The sequence below is a fragment of the Lutjanus erythropterus genome, chromosome 1 (genome assembly GCF_056507025.1).
Source record: "Lutjanus erythropterus isolate fLutEry1 chromosome 1, fLutEry1.hap2, whole genome shotgun sequence".
In the NCBI taxonomy this organism is placed as follows: Eukaryota; Metazoa; Chordata; class Actinopteri; order Lutjaniformes; family Lutjanidae; genus Lutjanus; species Lutjanus erythropterus.
Window position 1 is genome coordinate 46,487,501 of NC_139317.1, and position 26,861 is coordinate 46,514,361.

Below are 26,861 nucleotides of genomic sequence, written 5' to 3' on the forward strand. Positions count from 1 at the left end.
TCCAAAATCACGCCTCAGACAGCAGAAAGAAGCAATTAACTGCGGGGACACTGCTCCTGCCAGAGAGAGCAGAAAAATACCCCCCTGTGCAGTGTGAAGTGATACAATACAGCAGTCCTCTCATGAACGTGCAGTAGTATCTGACTTAATCTATGTCAGGTTTATGGTCCTCCATATGTAATGTAATAGTCAAAATACCTTTAAGTAGTATTGCTGTTAAAAATATGTCGATATTTATTTTTTATAGTTGGTCTTTCATTTGTTGTTTTTGTTGGTTTTATTCCTTTGTGGAAATTATGTACTGTCACATGAGGAAGGATGGGATGAGGAGGCGGGTCAGGGGTCATCAAAGACATGATTTCATGTATTGCCCTATTTTCTGTAGGGAGCAATGTCACCGTGTTTCCCTGTATTATCAAAAAATGCAAAAAAGATTACTAAAAAAAACACTTATATCAGTCAAGTGAGTCAGCAAAAATAACTCAACCAGTAACCTTGATTATATATAAATATCAAATCAAATATTTGAGAAGCAAATGCTAATTTGCAATAACTGACCAGCTACTGACTGACTGACTGACTCTGCTCAGTTTAATAATGACAAGTGCCCAAAACAAACAGGAAATGAGTTATAGAGGGGGTGTGGCTAAAGTATTTGGGTGGATCAATCTCACCCCACTGAAATACTCTCTGCTGAAACCAATGATTCCCTCCCCCATCAATGGGTCTACAATAAATGGTCCATGAGTTATGGAAGGGGCGTGGCTAAAGTGTAGGAACTCATGAACTGTCCTGAGTGCAGTGACTCCTCCCACAAGTTCACCTGCTGACTCCATTACTCCCATCGATCGACCAAGAGATTTTAGAGCTAACGGTTGCTAAAAAACCCAAGAGATTAATAATGAAATTGTAATCCGATTCTGACATCTCACAAAGAGGAGGGTGTATGAAAAGCTGGCTGTGCTAACATGGAGTGGGACAATCTGTAAATTTTATCAACCTCATCCATTACAGAAAGATGTGGATTTGCATAGTGCGTCAATGCATCACTATGAAATGCTGCGTCTGATCAAAGCATGGATTCACCTACAGAACAAGCTGCAGAGAGCCAGCCTCGCAACCATCATCTAAAGTGTGGGAGTATTTTAGACAGAGACGTTCTCTTTAGCTCTGCAAACTGGACGTGACTTATCACAGTGGTGCAACTGCTGCAGGAGAGCTGGAACTGAAGCACCAAGAGACCTGTCCTCCTGCAGCAGCATCATCCTGTTTACTTTCTGTCAGCACCCAACCACATTATTTCAGGATGATCAACATGTGGAACATGTAGCAGAACTCATTTAAGATTTTCTACATGTTTCTTCATCACCCCCATGTTAAAAGTGATGCCTGCACTGCTGCTGTTAACTTCACACCATGCATCATCTAACTGTGTTATTCTGCCCTTTTATACTTTGTTTGCTTTAATGACCACGTATGAGTCAGAAATGGTTAAAACTATCATTACAGACAGTCTATAGTCATTTCAATTATTTTCCTCTCCCCATGCTGATGTAAAAAATACATTGCCAGTGATCATCTTACCTGCATATTACTGCAATGATGAAACAAATTCATGTCATAACCAGTTTAAGATTGAAGTACATACATGAAAATACTGACTGTTGAGTTCAGGGAAAGAGCTGACACACTGATTAGTGATTTAATTAATACAAGGCTGCAACTGACTATTATATACTATTATTTTCAAAGTTGATGAATCAGTCAATTAATTTTTCAGTTAATTGATTAATAGTTATTTGAAAATGTCGATCAGTGTTTCCCAAAGCCGAAGATGACGTCCTCAAATGTCTTGTTTTTGTCCACAACCCAAAGATATTCACTTTACTGTCATAGAAGTAAAGAAACCAGAAAATATTCACATTTAAGAAGCTAAAATCAGAGATTTTTTACTTTTTTTCTTAAAATGTTACTCAAACTGATTAATCGATAATCAAAGAATTACGAATCGATTAACCATTGCAGCTCTGAATATGCTTCATAGCTGCTTTTGAATTTAAGGTCCAATATTTTTCGGATCAGAAATCTGACGTGGAGTCTAAACAGAGTGTAAACTTTAAAATATGCCACTTTTGTCATTATTCTAACGTGCTTTATGTGTCTGTTTTTCAGGATTAGCCCTTAATAAAATATTGTTTTAAGTTTTTGATATTTATTTCAGGTCAATGAATTGTAATAATCAATAAATTAATCCTAAGATAAACTGACAATATAATCGTTACATTAATCGTTTAAAACATAATTGTTAGGTGCAGTCCTTGCGCTAATTAACTTTAAAGCTGACAAACTAAACTTTTCATCAGTGAGCTGACAACGTGAACACAACCCGACTGGATTTGTTTTTAATAAGCAGTCTCCCTGTCTTAGTTTAATGGCTCACACTGCCTACGGCTCAGAGGACCAAACAAAGAAGACAGATGATTATTATCTATCAGTACCAGACAACTAAACAGCGATCTCATTCAAGAGTTTCATTGTAGCCTTAATAATGTTTTGGAATGTTTTCATTTGTCTGCTGGAAAAATTTAAATTCACCAGAGACGGCATTTCTAATCAACTCAGCTTATGTTAGCTTAATTAGCTAGCTAGCTACTTATGATGCAGCGCCAGCAACAGTTGTCATTACAGCTGACAAAATGGACAGTCACCAGGTAGAAATGAAAAGCAGCTTTTGTCTACGTGTGCCTGACATTTAGCCTGAATTTGAAATGTTACAGCAGATTTAGATTTCAGTCTGAGTCTGGCGGTTGACTTTATAGAAGTGTGTTTATGTGTTTGTTGTAGAGAGATGTGTTTGACCTTGTCCTGCCCACACCTGTCTGCCACAGGTTCTCTGTCTCATTCCTCCTTTTTTCACTCTTTTCCTCTTTTCTGCACTCTCCAACCTTGCTCTTTTGGACTTTTTCTTGTTAAGGCAGACTTTCTCTCCTAAATGTTCTTGATTCCAACCTCATGAATTTGGTTCTTGTGTATTATAATGATAAGGAGTGGTGGACCAGTGCATGGAAATTTGTGATGTAGTTACAGCAAAACAATTCCAATCCCTGGTTTAGACTAGTACAACAATTATATTGCAGCCTATATGGCACTTTTTCTTGTTTTCTCGACTGGAAGGGCACCCAAGGGGGCACTCTTTCACGTTTTGTCCAGTGGAAGAAAACCTGGGGGCACTTTACCATGCTTTGTCAACTGGATGGGCACCCTAATGGGCACTTTTTCATGTTTCGTCCCCTGGAAAGATACCCTAAAGGGCACTTTTTGACATTGTGTCCACTAGAAGGGCACCCTAGAGAGCAATTTTTCATGTTTTGTCCGGTGGAGAGCACCCTAGAGCACACTTTTACACATTTTGTCTGGAATGGCATTCTAGATGGCATTTTTTCACCTTTTGTCCACTGGAAGGACACCCTTGAGGGCATTTTCTCATGTTTTATCTCCCATAGGAACATCCAAAAGGGCATTTTTGCTACTTTTTTCCAGGGCACCAGCAAGACAATGATGATAAGCTACTTCCACCATTGCTTCTGAGGAAGACGTTCTTAATGATTTGCATTCTAATAAAAAGTCACCCACACAAGATTTTAAAAATGTACAAGAACATGAATTCAAAGTAAACTCATTTGGGCAGCCACCAGTTGCACAGCTGCAGCTCTACACACACTGCATGAGAATCTTAGTCCCGACTACACACTCACAAAATCGACAGTGAGTCATGCTGTGGAGAAAGTGGTTTTAAAGGGGATGAAAGCCTATAATGTATGGTAATGATTCTACCACTCCATATCCAGGTGCACTCCAGGTTCACAGCACACCTAGTACCACAAAAATACCAAAAATGTGTCAGTATGCCCTTGGTGCTTAAAAACCCTTTTCACCTGTTCCTGTGGAAAAGCAGCCAGGAAGTTTTCAAAATACAGGGTTGTGAAAAGATCTGATATAATTTCCACAGGACAGGGAGCTTGGTGCCTTGAAAATGGCACAAGTACAAATACAAGATGTACCATTTTCAGTGGGTTGACTGAGAAGCCATGAGGGTTCATGTGAAGGGAAAAGAGGACCTGCAGGCAGGCTGCCCGTCTCTGTGGCTCTCTGGCCTGTATGGCCGGCAAGATGGAAGTCACTCCTGAGTAAAAGTCACTTTAGAGGCCACCTCCAGTTTGCCAAACACTCTGAAAAGAGTTTGAGAGCAGGAGGAAAAAGAGTCTCTGAGGTGATGAGACAAAACTTCAGCTCTCTAGCCTGAGTGCCAGGCACCAGGTCTGGTGAAAACAAGGCACCACTCATCACTGTAGTAATGACGTCCATCTAATGAAGCACGGTGAGGCAAGATCTGGGAGGCAGGCCAACGAGTGGAGCCAAACAGTGAGATCCTTGAGAGAAACCTGCCCTACTTAATCATTTGATTTCACTTAATGCGTCTTTCTGTGTCTCTGATTTTTTCCAGATCTGTTCTGGTTGAATCAATCTCCACTGCCTCCTCATTGCATTTAAGAGTGGATCTTTTGGTCTTTTTGGTCAGTAAGCACGTTCAATCAAATCCAATTATATGGGACGATGTTATCACTACCAAAACTGGCAATGGATGCAATTCCATTTGTGAGGATATTATAAATTTGTATCTCATCCTCATCGTCCTGATGGACAGCATCAGATCTTATCAGCAGTTTTCTTGTATGCGACTTCATTCATCTTCTCTTTGATAATTTGGATTCTGCCAGAACCAGGACAGGAGAAACAGCCCAATGAATAAACTTCAACTTTAAACAGAGCATGCTGTATTGATGCCAATATTTTTTTTACGTCTGACCACAGTACTATCTTCCAGTAATCTACAGACTTCTTCAAATGTTGTGTAGCAGACTTCAGACGAGCTTCAACATGCCTTTCGAGGTGATCCTGCATGGAGACTGTGGTGGTGGAGTGTATTGTTTTCTCTGTAATGAGTGTATCAGTTGCTGCTTTTCAAGTGGTTCGTCACTAGTGTTCGGACTAACTTTCTGACAGCCTGTTCTGAAATCTTGTGAGGAGGTCCTGCGTGTGGTCTCTTCATGCAGTGATCTTCCTTCCACTTCCAGAAAATGAACCAAATGGTGCTTATAGGAACATTTACAAATAGAGAAATCTGCTGGTAATCAGTGCCATTACTTTGTTGCACAGTAACGTTGCTGCGATGCACAGGTCTTGGGTGAGTTTGTTGCTTCAACGTATCATGAGATGTTTCCTTGTGAGACACCTTATCAACAAATGATTTGTTGACTTGCATTCAGAGGTGGGTAACCATTTTTCAAGGAGGTGAAGTACTAACCTATGAACCAGGAGGGGATCATGTAAAAGCCTAAGTGTGTGTGTTTGTCATAAACCTGTCCTCAGCCAATCACAAAGCCTTTTTATGACTTTTATGCTTTTATGTTTTTATGTCCACAGGCATTATATTTTCAGGTCATCCCATTCTTGTGAACGTGAAGACAAACAACTGTGAGGCAGTAATTCTATTTTTTGACTGCTCTGTTTTATACGACCACACTGACAGCTGACTTCTCAATCTTCTTAACCGACCACTAGAGGCTGTAAGTGATTAACAGCTGCTTCAGTTTGAAATTCTTGGTGGTCATGATAATTGCAGTAGGTGCTTCACTGTTTGTTACCTGGCAGGGATCTGCACTTTACTGACGGACCTCTAATAGTTCTTACCGTGTTCAATACTTACTACAGCACCAGACAAAAGTTTGGACACATCTTCTCATTTAATGTATTTCTTTTAATTTGTATTTTTTGTCTACATCATAGATTGATACTGGAGACATCAAACATATGAAATATGAAATTAAATGGAATTATGAAGTGAGCTGTGAAAACAAGCCATAATATGTTTTTGCTTTCTCAAGAATCTAAAATAAAGAAAAGACTCGTATGAAAGACTGTCACGCTGTCTTCTGCACTTTTGCAATCACAGTTTTAATAATATCTTTGTTATTAAATCTTTGATTGCGATGCTTTTTATCATCGACCCCTGGTCTTCTCCTACACAGCTGTCGACGTACAAATCTGATATTTTTGATTCTTCAAAGTAGCCACCCTCTGCTTAGATGACAGCTTTGCACACTGTTGAACCATTTATTGTAAAAAAAAAAAAAAAAAAAGAAAGAAAAAAGAAAAGAAAGAAATGAATGAAAAATGTGTCCAAACTTTTGACTGGTCCTGTACTTCATTACATAAACCTTTTTTAATAAATTGGAATGTTAAAAATTCTCTATCACTATAGTTTTAATGAGTTACTATAACTGTGAATAGGTGCATTGGAAATATGCTAAAAGAAAATAATGTTAATGTGTTGAATAATTATTTCCCTCCAATATATCTAATTTCATCTTACATCGAGGAGAAAAGAAACCCTCTACTCAAACAATGGCCTGCTCAAAATTCACTTTCTCAAAAAATAAGATAAAAATAAGATATATTCAACATTCCGAACAAACACAACACAATCAGACATTTACATTTTTTAATTAATGTCTTCCTACAGAACAAAAGGACTGACTGTTCTAAGGATTATGACAAACATCCTTCTTTTCTGTATCGCACCCTTCTGCATGAAGAATATTAAAAATGTCTTCATGCTTACAAAATGTATCTTTAGTTTGTCTTCTCCCTTTCATGGAGTCTATTAGAGAGATGAAACCAATAAGGGATCAAAGCTTCCACTTGGAATCCTCTGCTCAGTGATCATTTCTCACTCATGCAACAAGTTGCAATTGGAATATATATACACACATGACTAGAAGCAAAAATACACACTGCTAAAGATCTAATATAATGTGTTATTATCATTTCAGCAGCAGTGCCTGGGGAGAGGCTGCTCTGACTTTCCTATAAATGGACTGATTTCTATTGACAGCTGAGATGAATGAAGACAGGGGCGCATCCTTCCAAAAGCAAATGTCTTCATGAATAAATAGATGGCATCAATAAAGTGATGAATACATGCTTTTAACATGACAACAACAGCTACAGCTAACACATGCTGTCACTGACTGTATGGAAGATACAAAATGATGATGATACCATGTACAGACCATCCTTAGGATAATGGTTACTATTTAGAGAATGTGCTACAAGTCACAGTCTTTAAAGAGAGACATGCTAGTTACATGAAAGATGGACCACAGTACTTTGATGGATTACGTAAATGACAGATGCATTCTCCTTTAATCAATACTCTGGGTTTTACAATGCTAACATATGCAGAAGAGGTCTGGATGAAGGTCAGGCTGAAAGGCAGAGGAGGTCATTGATCTCTGAGGGGAATTACATGACTGTTTCTACACAACACTGCAACCCACAGCCTTTTATTACTCGTCTATTTTCCCACCATTGCATAATATACACTAGATCCTGTCTGCACATTGGTAAAATCAGGAGTAGGGATGTGCGCGATGAGGCGACTACATGATTTAATGTTGCCACTCTTGTTAGTCACCACCAGAAATACTAGATGGTTAAACTGTTTAGCAATATTTTATTCATGCACAATGCCAGTTATCTGTTGCCTCTAAGGTGTTATGCGGCTGCCCACCATTAGTCAGGGCTGCCACCACATCAGACAGCAGCCTCTCTCGCCCAGCGTGTATGCCCTGATGGCCCACACAACCCTGAATGTTTTTTAAAAGCAAAGTCAGACAGATGACAGCTTGTAAAACCAGCGCGATCTGGCAGTGTTTTGATATCAAAAATGCAAATAATGTTGAATGTAGGCAGTGACATAATAAACTGGCTTATAACATCTCCACTGGAGCAACATGTGACCATGTTCAGCACAGACAGACATTAACCTGCAAGGAGAACAGCTGCTGCTACTAGCACTACTGACGCTGTGACACTGTGTAGCAGGCTGGCAGCTAACATCAGCGCCAGGTAAACAATGTCGTTTGATTGCAGACTCTGTGATCCTTTTCAGTCTGAAAAGGTGAAGCATTTGAGATGTTATGCTTTGTAGGTTAATGTGCAATGTTCGCATTACACAGCGGACAGTGTCACACATTACACCAGCATTTAAAATATGATTTGGCAATCGTAGACTATAAGTAATGGCTTCAAATGACTCTTTATACACAATATTTTTTGGGACAGTGTTTTAAATGATCAATGGTTTTCATACTGTTAGAGTAGTCGATTAGTCAAAATAAAAATTTGCTTTTAATCAACAGGGAAATTAGTCACCAGGAATATCCCTAATTAATAGAGCTGCATCATTGCTGAATTTTGTGTAGGGGTGCAACCAATGACTGGAGTAATCAATTAATACTTGTTTGTCTATGTTGTTGATCAATATTTCCCAAACCTGATTGTCTTGAGGAAGGTATTCAGTTTACTGTCACAGAAGAGTAGAGAGACCAAAAAACAGTAACATTTCAGAAGCTGAAATCAGAGAAATTTGATATTTTTTCTTAAAAAATGACTCAAACCAATTAATCAATGATCAAAATAATTGCCAATTAATTTGATAATTGATTAATAAACAATTAATCGATGCAGCTCTAATTGTGTGTAGTGTGGTTAACTATAGAGGGGATTTATCCAGACAGCTGCAGTTTAAAGTGAAAATGAGGCTGTGTCACCATTTATTTACACGTTTCTGTCTGGCTGATTTTCTACAGGGTTTACTTTCTACCTCTCTTAATGTGGGTTTATTTGTAGGGCTGGAAAAACAAATTACTACTATAATTACACTAAGTATTTTATTCATCAGGTCTTAAGAAAATCCTGATTGATCCTGTAAAAATGCCTGTTGTTTCAGTTGTGCAGTTTTTCACAAGGACTGAGCTGCAGCTTTCACTCTGGTCAGCAGTCAGGAAAAAAGTCACATATGCAGCGAAGGACCCTCGATTTTAGATATTTCTTGTTAGATTCATCAAAAGCGCTGTACAGTGTTAATGTGCTAAAGTGCACAGAGTGAAAAAGTACAAATGTTTCAGTCCATAATGAAAGCATGCATGATGAATTTGAGGGTTGCTCTACAGGTGCATCTAGTCAATCATCCACGGCTTCATTAAACATTATCCAGGAGAATGTGCTCTAACCCCATTGTTTACTGATGTAGTGATGTGAGGTGGGAAAACACAACAAAGCTTTATGTACCTTTGTGTAGTCACAGTGGTGCAAAAGCAAGGGTCTATTTTCAGCTTATTTTTAGCTTGGCTGGTGTTCCAGGTTCCTCAGCCTCTGGTGACCACAGTTTTCATCCTAGGAGGCTGAAATTTGGCGTGGAGGTTGTGTGTGTGTGTGTGTGTGTGTGTGTGTGTGTGTGTGTGTGTGTGTGTGTGTGTGTGTTCATGCTGCTAAAAGGGGCTGTGGTAGTGGGAGTGGACTATCATAAAAAGGTGTATAACTTTTAAACGGATGTCCCTGAAAATGTTTCTACATGTTCCTGATCTGTACACACAGTAAAGCCTGGATGATACACTCATGATTCAACACCATCAAGATACTTGTGTGCCGGTTCAATATGTATTACAATTTGACAAGTACTGCAATTCAATATCACAAGTACTGTGATTTTTATTTGCTATTTGAACACAAGACCATGTGAAAATTTGAATCATACACTTCTAGAGACTGTGTATCATGTGTCCTACTTCCAAAAACACTTAATATCACATGTCAGTCAGTCTTTCTGAGTTTTATTTCAGCAGCATCGTTGCTGTGCTGCATAAAAAAGTGGTAAATAAAAAACTTTCTGAAGTTAACTTCAGCTGTTCCTGCTCATTAAGCTGGTGCCAGAAGAAAATAATAAATAAAATGAAATGTTAGGTCAGAATGAATAGAGCCCCTGCAAACTACACAAATTAACATCATTCACACATGAAGTTGAACTTTGAAACTGTGAATTCTGAGTCTGAGTTTATGAGGTTGCTGTAGCTGATTAGTGTGAAGTGTTGAAGACAGAGTAATAGACTGAGTTAGCAACGTGAAGTCAGCAACTACACTGCCTGGTCAAAAAAAAGTCACCACCTGGAATTAACTAAAACAGGTAAGACGCTTCCATTGGATAATTACTGCAGTGATTCATATGTTTCAGCTGGTAACAAGTTATTGAACCCATGTCGGAAGACATATCCTGTGGTCGTGGAAAAGATGTTACTCTGTTTCAGAAGAGTAATTGTCCTGCATCAAGCAAAGAAAACAATCACTGTCCAACACATTATTAAAACCTGGAAGGATAGTAGTGAACCATCATCTTCCAGGAAGAAATGTGGTCAGAGAAAAATCTTAAATGTTTGGTGAAATCAGATTGTAAAAAATCAACAGTAGAACTCATAGCTACGTTTAATAACGAAAGTAAGATCATTTCCACATGCACAATACGAAGAGAACTCAAGGGACTGGGACTAAACAGTTGTGAAGCCTTAAGAAAACCACTTATCAGTGAGGATAATCAGAAAAAGGCTTCAGTTTGCTAGACAGCATAAAGATTGGACTGTGGATCAATGGAAAAAGGTCATGTGGTCTGATGAGTCCAGATTTACCCTGTTCCAGAGTGATGGGTCAATCTGGGTAAGAAGAGAGGTGGATGAAGTGATGTTCCCATCATGCCTAGTGCCTACTGTACAAGCCTGTGGGGGCAGTGTTATGATCTGGGGTTGCTTCAGTTGCTCAGGTCGAGGTTCAACCCCTAACCCTAAACTATCATTGTCACACACGTGTTCTGCACGATGGTCACATCATGCACGCAGCAGAGAAAATGACAGCTACACACACTCAGACACATGCTTGCATGAAGTTGGTGTCAGCGACAGATTCCAAAGAACAGGATAAAGAGAAGACAGACAGTCTCCAACGAGACAGAGCAGCTGACAATGTCGCAAAACAGCCGTAAACTTTGTAGCTCTTCAGGCTAATGTAGCAGCAGACTGTTGTTTACAGAGGGACAGTTAAAATCTCACCTCCTGTTCTGGATGAAGAATAAACAACCTGTGTTGATGTGTCTACTCATTTTCTCAGTCAGACTTGTTTAACTTCTGTGTCTGTCTCACGGCAAAGTTTTACTGCAGCAAACTGTTGCACCGCGTCTGTGTCTGTCGCAGTCGCGAGATCACGTTCCCCCTATTCATAATCTTAATATAAAACTATAATAAGGCTGGTTGTAACCTGGATGACTGTAAAATAGTATTTGATTAATACTTAATAGTCAGTGTTTTATTATGAACATCCAATAATTTTTTACAAGAAAAGTTGCAAAAATGTTTGTGAATGCTGTCACTTATAGTTCTTAGAAAGACTGAAAATCGGAATCGGCCAAAATCGGAACCAACAGGTCAGACCCTTAAAACAATCGGAAATCAGAGGAAAAAATCAAAGGAAATTGAAATTGGTGCATCTCTAATTAGTTTGTATCAACAGATCATAGGAAATATATGGCTGAAAGTCTGAGCACAAATGTTTTATGTTAAGCATGTGAAGTAAAATGGATCTGTTTGTTCGTAAAATATTACCGCAATCACAATACTAATTTCTATTCACTCATCAGTGGGAATTCTCATTATGTTAGCATCTGACTAAGCACTAGTCATTTACACACAAACACATATATATACATATGTATATTCTAACATGTCTACCAAGTGTTTAGAAAGTGTTAAGAAGACAATCTCCCTTTTTCTTTATGTCTTCTTTTGTTTTTTTAGAAAGGTTACAGGGTGGGCTGGTGTTTTACACGAGGGTCTCAAGTGAGGCTCCAGAGCTGTTTTCGAAACAGCAAGAAGCCTCTCTCAACTAGCGCTTAGCTGAATCTCTGTGATCATATGAGAAACACAGCAGCCACATGAGGACAGAACCAAATTTTCTCTAACAATCCATCTGCCTGTCAGTGAGCCGGTGCAGTTCTGACGAGGCTGGCAGCGTCCAGACACAGAGAGGCTGCAGTCAATATGTAATGATAGCCAGATAATGATGGTGCTGAAATTGGAAACAGATCAGCTTCTCTCTGACAGATCTGAGTCACTCGATGTATGCACACACACACTGTATCCAACCTGCACTACAGAACCAAATACATGCACACAATCAGTCCACAGAAGCCCAGAAAAGAGACCAAACACAGAAAGACAATCAATCTGACTCAGACAGAAAAAGCCACATGTGGAGAGGCAATGAATGAAAGAATGAAAATGGAACTCAAGGAGAGCAGACACCACATAAGGAGCAAAGGTATTAATACTGATGCAGGAGGTGAGACTTTATGTGAAAATTAACTTGAAAAGACTTTAAGATTCTATGCTGCAGTGATTTAAGCACATGGGCAGAGACACACAAGAGATGTCTGGAGATGTCAAACACAGACACACACACACACTGACCGGTCTCGGAGGTCGTCCAGGCAGCGCTGGAGATGAACTTCACCAGCAGTGACCAGAACATGTTCTCCTGTTTCCTGGATGAGAACCTCAGCACATGGATCTGCCTGGTTCAAGAGACGCATCCCACGCACCAGCTTCGGCATCTCACCTGACACACAAACAAAGAAAGTGGCTTTTTGTTAAAAACCATTAAAATGAACTTATACAGGTGTTCATGAATATGTTTTTATTGTTATTTTGCATTCAAGGCAGAGTGACAGCAAATTAAATGCAACTAAGGTTCTATTTTAATTGTGTGAGCACAGGGACCATCACAGACAGGCAGGTCTTGGGTGCACTGACTGTGTTGGGGCTTCTGTCTGTTATCTTGGTTCATGTGCACAACCAGTCAAAAGTTTGGACACACATGAAGAACATGAATTTGTGTACCAAATTTTATGACAATCCATCACTCAAAACTACAAATGTAAAACTCATGAAGGTGCAACGTAAAATCACCAAGTCATTCGAATTCATTTCCAATTCAACAATAATCAGAAATCACTATTTATTATACAATTTCCAGGTAGTGCATGATAATGTCATGAAACCTGTAAAAAAATACAGCTGCAGATAATGAAATGAATAATACTTGAGAATGTTTTTATAAGGCAAAGATCAAGCAGTGAATGTATCGAACACATCTTATGTGGGTATTAAAACCTGATATATCTTCTCACATCATAGTATATATTTCTCTGAGACACTGAGTTCCACTGTTGTCCAAAAATGAGCCACACTGCTGCACTGGGTGACATGTGCCTTCATTACCATGAACACACACTGTAGTTTATTTTGACCCAAACCCACACACACTGTCCTGCTGCTGCAAATACTCACTAGAACACCACATGTAATCTGCCACTGACAACTGCACTATTTTTTTCTGCTGGAGAAAGGGGCATTTTGGTACCCCGGGAGTTCTGGCCCTGTGGCCCGCTCTATCCAAATGCCTGATGGTACACCATTTTGTCTTACTGTTCATCATTTTCACTGGGGTCAACCAACGTCCAGTTGCTGAGCTGCAGCCTACAGACTTAAAAGTGGACTATCTTCTTGCCTATGAAATTACTGCAGAGTTTCTAGCTGATACCACATCTGAACAGTGGGATTATGGGAATCATTGCTAGTGCGAGAGAGTCCAAAACACACAGCTTCAGATTACCTCTGTGAGAGGTGTGTGTACATGTGTGGAAATGCAACAAAAACACATTTACTGTATATGTGGTGAAGTAAAATTAAACTATGCTGAAATTGTTCCACAGGAGACCATAACAAGTATCATATGGACATACTGTGTCTTCAAATAAATGGAATTGTTAGGATGCTGTATACTATCCATACATACAATGAATTATTTTTCAACCAGAAACACTCAAAATCTTGGCTATTAATGATTGTAGATGAGTTTAAAATTCTTGGACTAACTAGGTGTTTGTGTGCCTTCAAAGACCTACTTGGATGTTTGGGTTCTATGGCAACCCGTACGATGGGTGTGGCCTCAAAGTTGAGTGGGGTGAAGGGTGAGCAGGCGGGGGAGGTTGACAGGGTGGCCGACTTCAGGACGCACTCCTCCAGACCTCCGATACCTGACAGGAGAGGTAACAACGAACAAGATTACAGCAGGGTCAGGGTATGACCAGTGAAATCAATAAAGAGAGGAAAAAAAACAAAACAAAACCCAAAAGTTAATTTCTGTTTCAGTGCCACCCTCATGGCTTGACTTGTTCACTTTTATAACTAAAAGCTTTCATTGCTTCAGTGGCCTGCGCAGTTTATTCACCAACACTATTGTGCATCTCTGGATGAGGTGCACCAGGCTTTTAGCAGGAAGACTCTGCAGAAAATCACTTTACAGCAACTTTCCACAGTAAGGGGCGATCGATGACTACAGCAGGAGGAGAGGGTTAATTGGAAGTTTTCATCATGGAGACAGATGACAGAATAAGTGAGGATATTCATAAACCTGCATGTGCAGATATCCAGCCAATACATCTGATAATAGATCATTGAATGAATGATGAGAGACTTTGTATGTAAATTTAGAATATTATATTTTGAAATGTAGTCAAACAGAATAATGTCAACATAATTATGAAGTGTAATTTAGTTTTCAAACTCAAAATCTCTCTGAACAAATAAAATATGCAGTAATTAGTGAAAAACAGTTTGTATACCAGCAGACTGACTGCACATGACTCTACGACAGGTCTGGACCACTTGTAAATTGTGTTCACATCTGACAGAAAATTCAAAATACAAGAAAACTGCTGAATGCCACAAGTTCTCTTAAATCACTTGTATGCACCACTTAAGAACAAATCTGTTCGTATGAGTGGTTCTTGCATGCGGCCCATTGTGTGGTAGGTGTTGTCTTTGAAATAAAAACCCAATTCATTAACTTCAATTAAAAAAAAATGAGTGACCCTCAAGCAGCAATTTATGAGAGTGTAACTGGGCCAGGCATAAAGGAAAAAAACAAGAGAAGGAAGACTTTAAATTTGGCCTTCCAAGAATTAAGTAAAAATGTTGAAATGTTGAGAATAGAGGCAAACTGTCAAAAGGGAAAAAGTTAAAATGTCCAGAATAAAGTCAAAATGTTAAGAATAAAGTTGAAATATTGATGAAAAAAAGTTGAAATGTTGATGAAAAAGTCAAAACAAACTTTTGGGGGTTTTTTTGCCATTCAGTCATATTTATAAATGAAGTTATCTGTCTGTCTGACTGTGCTTCATATATCTTGAGAACTTCACACTTGGCAGGTGTATTGCTGAGGACCCACGGATGTGCAGTGTCGAATTCGGTGCAATTTGGACAAGCAACGTTCAATTTTTAGAAACTGAATAAACTGGTGACCAGTGCTCTGGACTGAGTCAAGCATGTCTTCACCTATGTCTTTATGGGCTATAAAATATCTGACTGTATGACTGTATATGTGTATGACTGTTCTTCACCCATCTTGAGAACTGTTCATCCGATTGACGTCACACTTGGTGGGTGTACTGCTGAGGACCAACTGGAGTGCAGTGCTGAGTGTGAAATCGATCAAATGAACAGTTCCGGAGAACGCTGCAAGAAGCTCTTTGAGGGGGCCAAGGAATCAGCCTGCTATGAACAGGCAGATGTTCCAAATGCCCATGTGCTACAAATGTGTGTGACCCCTGACACTGCTGCAAGCAGCATCTCTGGGAGCCAAACCATCGTTTGGGCTCTAAACCAGCCACTGCACTAGTGGTGCTAAAAAATTTAATTATAGAGCAGCCCACAGTGGTACTTGCTCAAAGCCAATGTTGCTCATTTTGTTCTTTTTTTGTCTTTTCATGTGTTTCTTACCAATCCTGAGTTTGCAATTGATCAAATATGATTACTGTGTTGTTGTTGAAGAATTATAGAATGAACCCCACTACTCTCAGACTGATGCTACAACTGTGCATCTATTTCTCCGTCCTCTTCCTTAGAACCACAACCAAAATGAAGTTAATGGTTCTTGTGTCATCCTGACTATAGTGTGTTTTGTGTTTTGGCTTACTTTCACACCAGAGCTGGAATTGTAAACAATCAATCAAGCCTTCAGACTATTCACTGGAACAATATTGACAATCTTGGGGCAATTCCCACTAATAATGGTTACTAGGCAGATAGATCTGCTGCTGTGTAACAGCTATGCCAATTTTCAGGAACCTGCTGTGGGTGTTATGTGGGTAAGGTCACTCAAAAAAATAAAATGAAACAAAATACATAACAGGAAGATGTAGACAGAGCTTTCTGGAACATCCTGAGATTTGCTTGGAAAGGGATGAGAGCCCTCAACAAGACAGGGACTGAGGCTTCTGTTCACAGATTCCTCTCCAGCCTTTAACAGCATCCAGCTCCACACTGGTGCAGATAAGCTCCTCTCACATCTCAAGCTAAATGTGAATCTTGTAGGCAGTACAGATTTCAGTGTGCTCTCACTGTTCTCTACATGAAGAGCAATGCATGTACTGTGTATTCACCTGTGTCTTAACTTTGTCTATCTATTTAAATTTAAAGCTAACTGGCTATAATACAAGATGTGTCAGTGATCTTTTAACTTACTGTGAGTAGCAAAAAATAGGAGTACTATTAAAAAACACACTTTACTTTTCCTCGATTTTACAGATTCTGAAACTTCACAGATTGTCTTCCTTCTAATCTCAAACACCCACACACTACAAGATTTGTAAATAATGGCACATTACACACGACAGGATATCATCAAGATTATCATTCCAGAGGGAGCACAAAAAAAAAACAAACAAAAAAAAAAAAAAAATGCAAAAGCAGAAGACAAACGAGTTGCTGAAAAAATGTTTGGGGAGACGCGATTTACATGCTCCTCTATTCTTCAGTGAGAAATCAAATCAGTCAGATTTTAACAGTAGTATGCAAGCTCCATGAGCAAAGTTGCATCACTAGCTTCACTTAGCACCATTACTAAAAACTTCTTGCCAGCTGCATTTATCGGTCAACGTCGTCAGGTGTTTTCTCTTTCTATTCCCAGAGTTTTGCTTTCTTTGGGCTTAGTCATTTTCTTGCCTGTAACTTGACATATGAAGCAAACGACAACAACAGTTGAAATGGAATATCTTAAGATTACTAAGGTTGGAGCGCAGCCTCTCGAAAATACGACTACTCCATAATTCGCTCGACATGCTCCCTCAGTAGTATGCAAGCTAACGTTAGCCACATGGGTTAGAGTTTACCATTGCTTGGCAACACCTGTTTTTCACTTCTGTACTCATGTAATCAGGTTGAATCACTTTACGTGATAATCTGAGCTGAACAGTGGTACCCACTCGAGGTCTGGCCCAGATTCCTCCTCCAATTGTCGGGAGGGGAGAATTTGAGGTAAATCAGCCTGAAACTGTAGCATGGGGCCAACATTCAGTATACTAGATATAGAGACTGAAAATCCTTACTCCTAATAGTCTCAGCTGGAGCTGCTCACTTTACAATTGAGACTTGGACTTGAGTCAGATTTACAGTAAGTCATAATAATTACAGCTAAGAACCTGAGAATCTATGGTCAAAAGACCTGATGGCCTCTCGTCCATGAGTAGATGCACACCTCCTTCTGAAAATGAACTGAAACATGGATGCTCAATATAGCAACTTTACTGGACATGTCCAGACATGTTTGAAGATGGTATTTTTTTCTTCTGTGTCGGGTTGTTGGAACTGAAGTGAGCTGAAGTGAACTGCTGGGTTGATTTGGACTGGGAGCTGCTTAAAGGTACATTAATAACTAACCGTTAGGGAAGGTGAGGGAAGGGGAGGTGGTTTTGTTCGTGTGATGGTTTGTGGGGCTTAGATAGTGTTGGAGGACCACAGCTACAGCATGTAAACCAGACATATTCCCTTAACAAAACAGTTTAATGGTCGAACTCCACAAATCAGCAGTACAGAGTTCAGTCTTTTCACATGTTTTCAGCAATTATTTTCTAACAAGTATAATGTGTTAAGAAGAAAAAAAATCATTGTTTCTCTTACAACAGATTTCAAATCATACTGACTTTGCTCCAAATTGTATGCTGGTAAGAACAGAGCACACATTTTTACCACCTTTATATAAAATCTATTAAAACTCCTTTCACAGTGATATGTTGAGGTCAATGTTCTTTAGGTAGAGGCATAAGACAAGAATGTGTGGGAGGAATAATGTGTCTCATACTGCTCTTAGTATGTGCACAAAGCTCTCAGGGTAATTCTTTCATACATTCAGAACTGTTAGAGAACAGATCATTCTACTGATATTGAAGGGCCTGCTTTTCCACTCACAGGTAATGAATTAATCTTCGGAGCTGTTGGTGGTGTACATGAGGTCAGAGCTGCACACTGACATGGATAACAAAGAGGGCTTTCTGCATTTTCACCCCAACTATTCCAGAGCAAATAAAGTGGCTTCCCAGGAAGGAGACAGCAGCATCTGAGATACAAAGAAGAAAGGTACACTGTGCTCTCTGAGGCCAGGAACTATTAGGCGGTAAGTGGCTCGACTCCTTGTCAGTGGCTTGCAAAAACTGTTGCAACTTAAAACTAGAATAACTTCTTCATATTCTTCAGCCAAGCAGTCAAGTTGCAGTTACATCCATGTCTGTCCAGATTAGGGATGTTAATAATTAATCATTAATTGAATAATCACTAAGAATTTAACAAATTAAAATGTATTAGCTGATAATTAATCTATAGTCTAGAAATGACACTAATTGTGCCTCATTTGATATAATTTTATCTGGTGGAGGCATTTATTAAAGAAATTTAAACTTCAGATGAATAAAACTACGAAAAAAATGAGCACATTTTGTATCTTATTAATTATCAATTAATGAATCAATTATTAGCATTTTCAACTGTGGGTTAAGGAAAATGCACAAAATTTTCAACCCTAGTCCAGATGAATTTAATATAATAAGGATTTTAAAGGTACAAGGTGATTTTTTGGGGGGAAAATTTACATAACCACTGTAATATGTATGACTTCTTCACTTAAGAGACTACTTTCACATAGGATAACAGAGGACTGACAGAGAGCTGAACGTTGTTACAGTGAAGTTGACCTTTGACCTGCTAGATATAAAATGTCATAACGTAATCATTTTATCTTATTAGAAATATTAGAAAATTTGTCATAATGGTTACATGACTTCTTGACTTATGGCCAAAAATGTGTTTAGTGAGGTCACCATGACCTTTGACATTTGATCACCAAATTGTAGTTGGTTCCCCTTCAGGTCCAAGTGGACATTTATGCCTGATGTAATGGACCTGTCTCCAGGCATTCCTGAAATATCACCTTCACAACAATGGGATGGACATAATATCACAGTCCTCTTTTAAACAGCCTGTTCAAGGTGGGCATGTAGCACCTTTATTCCATCTCGCTCTCTGTATAAAAGTTAGAGGTTTTGCATTTTGATCCACCAAAGAAGGTAGCAGCAGAGGCGTAACAGAGGTCTGTGTTCTTTCAATTATGAACTAATTCCACATATTTGTCAGCTGTTTTAAGGAGAGAGAGGGAGGGAGACATGACATGGATTTATTTTATCACTGCTGTAATATGCAGGTAAGATGATCACTGGTAATGTATTTTTACATCAGTGTGGGGGCAAAGAAAATAAGTAAAATGAGTTACAGACAGTCTATAACGTTGCTTTTAGCAATTTCTGACTCATACATGGCTGATAAAGTGAACAGAAAGTATGAAACGGCTGAATAACACCATTAAATGGCACATGCTGTAATATGACACATGCTGTAAAGTTAACAGCTGCAGTGTAGACATCACTTTTAACATGAAGGCGACTAAGAAACACCCAGAAAACGTATCTTAAATGACTTGTACTAAGAGAAACATCTTCCACATGTTGCTAATATTGATATAACATGCTTGGGTGCTGACAGAAAGGAAGCAGGATGATGCTGCTGTCACACTGCTGCTGCAGGAGGTGTTTCACTTACAGTCCTCATGCATTGCAGTTGAATTTCTCTCAGCAAGGTATTTACAGTTTGCAGAGTATAAAGAGAAGCATACTGTTACACCTCTGTCTAAAATACACCCACAATGATCGTGGTGAGGACTGCTCTCTGCAGCTTGCTCTCTGAATTCACGCTCTGACTGGGCACAGAAGGTCATTGTGACACGTCAACGCATGTTAGGCAAATCAATAGATATCTGTAATCGATGATGTCGATTACATCAAGGAATTGCCTCACACCCAGTCTGAGCCTAATCCCAAACGAAGCCTTTACCCAATAAAGTGTACTGTTGAGTCACTGCAACAACTGCTTCAGCAATCCCTACTGACTTTCAAAAAAGCGCAAGTAGATCAAAATGTGAAAATGCTTAATGAATTTGTGCCAGTGTGTCATCCTTTTGTGAAACAATGAGCGACATATCAAGCCTAACTTTATCAAGACTTTAGCCAAACCAGGGACACAAGTCAAACTCAGACAGACAACAGGAAAAGCTTTTAGTTTGTGTAAAGCAATAATAAATGTGTTCTGAGTTTGTTGTACAACTACTACATATAAAAAATTAGTAGAGCTGTGACGATTAATCAGTTAATTGGTTATTAATGGATTATTAAATTAATTGCCAACTATTCTATAGTCAATTAGTCGGTTTGGGTAATTTTTTTAAGAAAAAAGTCACAATTCTCTGATTTCAGCTTCTTAAATATGAATATTTTTTGGTTTCGTTAGTCTTCCATGACAGTAAACTGAAAATCTTTGGGTTGAGAGTAAAGCAAGCATTTGGGAAATGCTGATTAACATTTTTCACCATTTTCTGACATCTTAAAACAAACAAATATAAGTCAGTAGAAAAAATCAAAGAAAATAATCAACCAATTAAATGACTACAAAAATAACTGTTAGATGCACCTCTAAAAATTAGGTATCACAGTGAAAAAATGAGCAGATTTCTCTGCTCTGAAACACTGGAGGCGTGTTTGCTCTGCGTTCTCAGTGTCAAACACCACCTCTGAAAACCACCTGAAACATGAACACTCCATCTAGCAGCTTTATTGGACATGTCCAGACATGTGAGCCACCAGAGCCAGAGGACGGTGACATGATGGATTTTTTTTCTTCTGTGTTGGGTTGTTGGAACTGAAGTGAGCTGAAATGAACTGCTGGACTGATTTGGACTGAGAGAGTGGCTGAAAATACGTTTATAACTAACCGTTAATTTGGGTTAGAGGAAAGGGAAGGTGTTGTTGTTAGCGTGTCAGTTCATGGGGCTTATATAGTGTTGGGGGACCATGGTTTCGACATGTCACTGAGCCATGTTTCAGGTCTGCCCAACAAATCCTGAACACAAAAACTGTGAACAACAGTTTAACGCTCTAACTCCATAATTCAGTACAACACAGTTCTCATTCTTTTCACATTTTCAGCAACTATTTTCTAAAATGAATAATGTGTTTTGAAGAAAAACTCTGAGTTTCCTTTACACAGACCTTAAGGTTAACCCTTATTTGGACATTTGGTTAAAATGAATAATAAAAGACAAACCAAACCTTTTTCAGTTTCACACAGGGAGGACAAGGACAGAGGAAATTAAAGTAATGACCCGTAGCTGACTCCAGATATCTTTAATGATAACAAAAAAATCTTATCACACTTAACTCAAGGTAATTCTGACTTTATACCACTTTAATTTCCACAACTCATTCTCCACTTTCCTCTCTATTTCTTTGTCTCATTTTTACTCACCTTACCTCTCTGTCAGGTCAGCTCCACTAATCACTCCCTCCCTTTGCTCTCACTTCCTCCCAGAGCTAAACTCTTTCTGATGTGATAAAAAATAAAGTTGATCAATACACAAGTGGCTGAAAGGCTGATCATCATCAACACCTAACAGCCAAATCCACTGGGTTATATCCTTTAAGATTTACCCGATTTACACACCAAAAACAGAAGGACTTTTTACCATCTTTAACAGATACTGGACACACTTTATCTCACACATGTGCACAGCCTTGGTATAAAACGAAAATGTGTGTACGAAGCATGAACACATGGACACACATGGCTGAGAACTGGCTGAGTGCTGGAGCAGATGCAGGACATTGTTGGCCGCCTCCTGTGTAACTTGACACTGTAATTACCCTAAGGTGACTCGATCCCTACAGGCCCTCCAAGCCAACAAAGAACAATAAAACTGAAGGAGAAAAAAAACATGAACTCAGAGGACCTCAACCAGCCCACAACTGCTGCTACAGACAAACAACAGACTCGATTTGAAGGGAAACGCACAGCGGCAGAGCTAGTACGACTCTCAGCAGGTCGTAACAAAGCATCCTTTGAATGTGTGTCATTGGAAAACAAGCATACACGCACTCTCAACAGCTCCCACACCCACTTTAATCTGGCTGAGCATGGCCAGAGGCACATGTGCCATAACCCCTGCACTAAAGGAATATTTCAGTCAGTTAGTCAAAAACAAAGCAGGTTTTTCAAGGATCATCTGAACTTTATGAATAGCAGCACCACTGTCTGAGGGCAAAGTCCAAAACAACACTGAGCCTCATTAAAAAATGTTCTCTTACTTTTTCTCTGAAATTTGTTCAGAGGCATCAAAATATGCCTTATGGTGTGTTCACAAAGTAAGTGAATAAAAGTTTTTGCATAAATAGAAAAGTTAATGTAAACGTGCAAATAAAGCAAATTTTGCATTCGGCTCGGTTGGTATAAAGGTATTATGGTATACAAAGGTATTAAGAAACCCAGAAGGTGTGATTTTCAATACAGTCATAAGTACAGACGCTCCTCTTTCTAATAAATTGATAGGGAGATGCTCTATTATAGTGTGCAGCTTACTCAACCTGGGGTCATGCTTTTTTTGAAAACTATGGACAAACAAAGCATTCAGAAGAAGAAGAAACTTGGTGATAAAGTTTTAGGACAAATTCATTCAAAAGGAATAAAATGTCTCTGTCTTGGGTTCAGTCCTGATGATAAAGGTAAGCTAACAAGCACCGCAGACTGCTGACTGGTCAGAGCAGCATTTTGTCGTGAGTGTGTAACTTTAGCAGGCATCACACAGGGCGCCAAAGAGACTCATTACTGGCTATGGAGACAGTTACCGGTGAACATGCGCTAAGGGGAGGGAAGGGTGAGAAGTGAAGCTGTCAATCTGGAAGAAAATGTAGGTTTGAGTTCATCAGTGAATAAAGGCTGCATGTTCTTAAGACCAAAGAGGAGCTCCTGCGCGTGTTGTTTCCCAGAAGTGGGAATGGTGCTGCTATGGTGATCATCTCTGCCTGTGTTGTGGGAGTATTGAGTTCAGTGGAGAAAAGTTTGCTTGAGCTGTTTGGTAAAATGTCAGGAGGGTATGAAGGTATGAAAAAATTGATATTTGTGTCATTCTCACTGGGCAATGCAGGGCTTTTGCCCAAGTGTTGGGCTGCTGAGAGTTGGGAAGCTTTGGAGAAGAGAGCCAGGAACAGATGGGAGCTTCCGGAGGAAAAAAAAAAAAACACCAGAGGTGCACTTTTGCTCTGGTGCTGACTCCTTTACTGGCAGGAGGAGAGCTCAGAGTTTGTTTCAGACTTTTGGGATTAAAAAGTGGATTTAGCATCACTCCTGCTTCTCGACCTGTCTGCAGCAGCGACCCAAGAAAGAGCTGAACTTGCTCGACTGTTCACTGGACACGTTTACTGCTGAATGGAGGAGAAATGTACTTTAAGGTTACTTTGGGGATGTACAAAGAGGAGAGGGAAAGAAGACAGACAGGAGAGACAAAACAGACAGAACCAGCCTCCCTGGTGAGTGCAGTCAGAGTCTGACAACACACACTGACCAGTGTTCACTAGCTGTTAGCATGTTGCTCACTAGCTTATAGCTTATAGCTAGGTCAATAAACACACTCGTGTGAGTAGTGCAAATAACTACAAATGTTCCAAAATGATCTGGCAATCAAACCTGTGTGAGTAACGTGAGTTGAATATTTGCTCTGATTTTGATGTGGTGTGGTTTGTTTTTACCAAATTAGAGATATTGTCCAAAACAGTTTCTCCATTTCCCCAGTCACCAACCTGAAACATTGATTGATGTTTCTTCTGAATACAGATCTGAACCAAAAGATGGCTGCCTCAATTATATGTGGTTCCATGGGCTCAGCCAATCCAAGTCTCTCCACACACATCAAAAACCTCTGAGTATGGATGTACCTAATGAACAAGGGAACCACTTCCTGGTCCAGTCCTCCATATGTGTCAATCACGGGCTACTTCAATGCAAAACTCTACTACTGCTAGAGAAACGTCTGGCCTGTACTTCTCTGAACCAATCACAATCATCTCATCTGATAGCACAAAACCCAGGATGTTGCTGCTGCAAAGCAGGCAAGCCCTGGAATTAAAATGACCACTTCACTGCAAAATAAAAAGTAACAGCGGAGCTTGTTTTTGTCCATACTATTCGCATCCCAGGCACAAACATGCCATTGTCAGCGTGTCAGTTGCGTTTCTCAGAGGAGCTGGAGACTTATGGTGCAGACACAGCCAATCCAGTGATGACGGATCTTGATGCAACTGAACAGCCCATGCCAGTGCTTGATTTTAGCTCAAATCTTTTCAACATGGCAGTCGGGTCACAAACTTTTTTATTTTTCAGGCAAACAGTCACTAAAATAGGTTTCTGAAAAAAAAAAACATGTTAGGAGATAAATAGGCAACGCAATAACAGATTCTTGTTTCAGGTTTAGCAGCACTGGTTAGTTTGATAGTTTGATAGGTCTTTCAGGAGTTTGCTATGCTGCGTTGGACATGGTGATTATGCAAATTCTGATATGGTGAACAGTCTGTCAACAAGCAGAACTGTGCCCATCATGCACTGCACGTCTGGATCTAATCCTCTCCATAGAAAATGAATTGGATTTGTTGATTAGACATACGTCCACAGATTTGGTGCGTCTGCACCATTATACCCACAGAGTATTGGTGTTATATTCTTGTCCTGTCCCAAGTTAATAAACTTGTGGTGAAACATATTTTAAACTATAAGCAGGGTTTATGATGTGGTCATTACCACTGACTCTTTATCTGCCATCTTTGGCTTTCCACCTGATACTGGCTTCTCTGTTTCCGCACAGTGAGCCTTTTCCTTTATGACTTCACTGGGCAGACGTTTGATTCTACTGAAATGGAAGCACACTTCTCCTCTTGCACACAATCGATGAATTAAGGAAGTTCTATATGATATTAAACTCGAGAAACTTAGATTCTTCCTCATGGGGTCGATAATGACATTCCAAGAAATCTGGGACCCTTTTTTGGAATATATTGACCTTCTTCATTTCACCACACACTGAAGAGGACTGAACAAATCCCAACATCCCAAATTGTCTTTCTCCAAACTCCTCTTGAAGCCTTAATCCTTTTTCAGACATTTTGTCTCTCTTTCTTTCCATTCTTCCTTCCCTTTATGTTTCTCATGACCTGAGCTGGGGGAGGGTAGGACGTGAGGGGATAAGGGGATAAGGGTTTGGCACCATTCTGGAAAAGTATAGGTAAGTAACATAAAAGTATAAAAAGACTGAGGGATGGGTTAGGGTTTCAGTCAGGGCCTTCAGTAACAAACTGAACCAACTGTCACTATACATCAAAATCTGATGACGGCTGATGAGACGGTCAGTCAAAGTTGTAATCAAATGGCAGCTTTAGGCTTCAATGAAAGGCTACCAATACCACTAGTGCTGGTCCACGGATCTGTGTTGCATTTAGACTGCAGTCAGATATATAGGAAATCTCAGCTCTGCCTTACAAGAATAACCACTTTCGTTCTGGATATACTATAGTAGCTTACAGAAAAGGTAATTGAATTCAGACACATTCAGACATACATTAATGTAATTATGAAAAAATATGATTTTGACAGGGGCAGCAGAGAAGGTCCTGATGGCCCTGACAGCCCGCCACTGCCTGAACACCAGAATAGGTTGATTGTCAGTTACTCCCAAAATGACATATATTGTCAGTGGAGAGTACCAGCAGGGCCAGGCTTACTGGACATTGACTATATTATGTAGGTCATGTGACATAACTCACATGACACTACATACCTGGTTTATGTCCTGAAATAGTTGCAGTTTGGTTAGATTTAGGCAGAAAATTACTTATTTCTGGTTAGGAACATATCATGGTTTGGGTTACAATAACTATGTTACATATGTAATGTAACAGAGGCATGATGACATAACTCACGCAACACATGTAGTTTATGCTCTATAATTGTTGCAGTTTGGTTCATTTTAGGCCTGAAAAAAATGGATGTCTGTAACGACATTTTAAGTTACTCAAAACCTTATATAACTCAGACTTTTTTGCTTCTTGAACTCCTCCTGGCATACTTACTATGTCCAGTAGGGGGTGCTTCTTAACAATAAATAGATGTATCAGAGTAAGCTACCCGCACTTGCAATCAACACGTTCTTCTGGTGAGGATGGGCTGGATTTGTTCCTAAACACATGAACATCTTGTTGAATTAGCACTGTTCTTATTTGGATAAGTGGGTAAGTATTTCAGACATTATGTAATGGGTATAAAGAATTACATCTTCCTAACTTCAGTACAGTAAGAGCAACAATCCTTTGTGCCTTCCTGTGGAAATGACTGTAACAAGCTTCAAATTAAGATAATTTAGTTCAAGAGTTTGTTAGACTTTTGAAGGAACCTGGACTCATTTGTAACTATCTAACTGGAAATGCTGATAAGCAATCGCTCTTGACTGACCAAACTCAAGGCAAGACTGAACTGCTTGAATGCACACAAGGACATGTATACACACACACACTGTATGCACACACACTCCGGGGACCAAGCCTGGTTATGTCCGACTGCAGAGCTCAGGATGACTCAAGCCTGAAGATATTTCCTCCAACC

The 26,861-nt window shown here is 39.5% G+C and overlaps 1 protein-coding gene across 2 annotated transcripts in view; it reads right to left on the reverse strand.

Moving 5' to 3' along the window:
* efl1 (elongation factor like GTPase 1) overlaps positions 1 to 26,861 on the reverse strand; it is a 157,357-nt gene that overhangs the window by 38,440 nt on the left and 92,056 nt on the right. For both annotated transcript variants that reach the window (XM_084722363.1, XM_084722372.1), the window contains exons 16-17: positions 13,910 to 14,041; positions 12,414 to 12,561 (exon numbers count right to left, since the gene is read on the reverse strand). In XM_084722363.1, the coding sequence (XP_084578489.1) occupies positions 12,414 to 12,561; positions 13,910 to 14,041 (280 nt within the window). The remainder of the gene's footprint in view (positions 1 to 12,413; positions 12,562 to 13,909; positions 14,042 to 26,861) is intronic.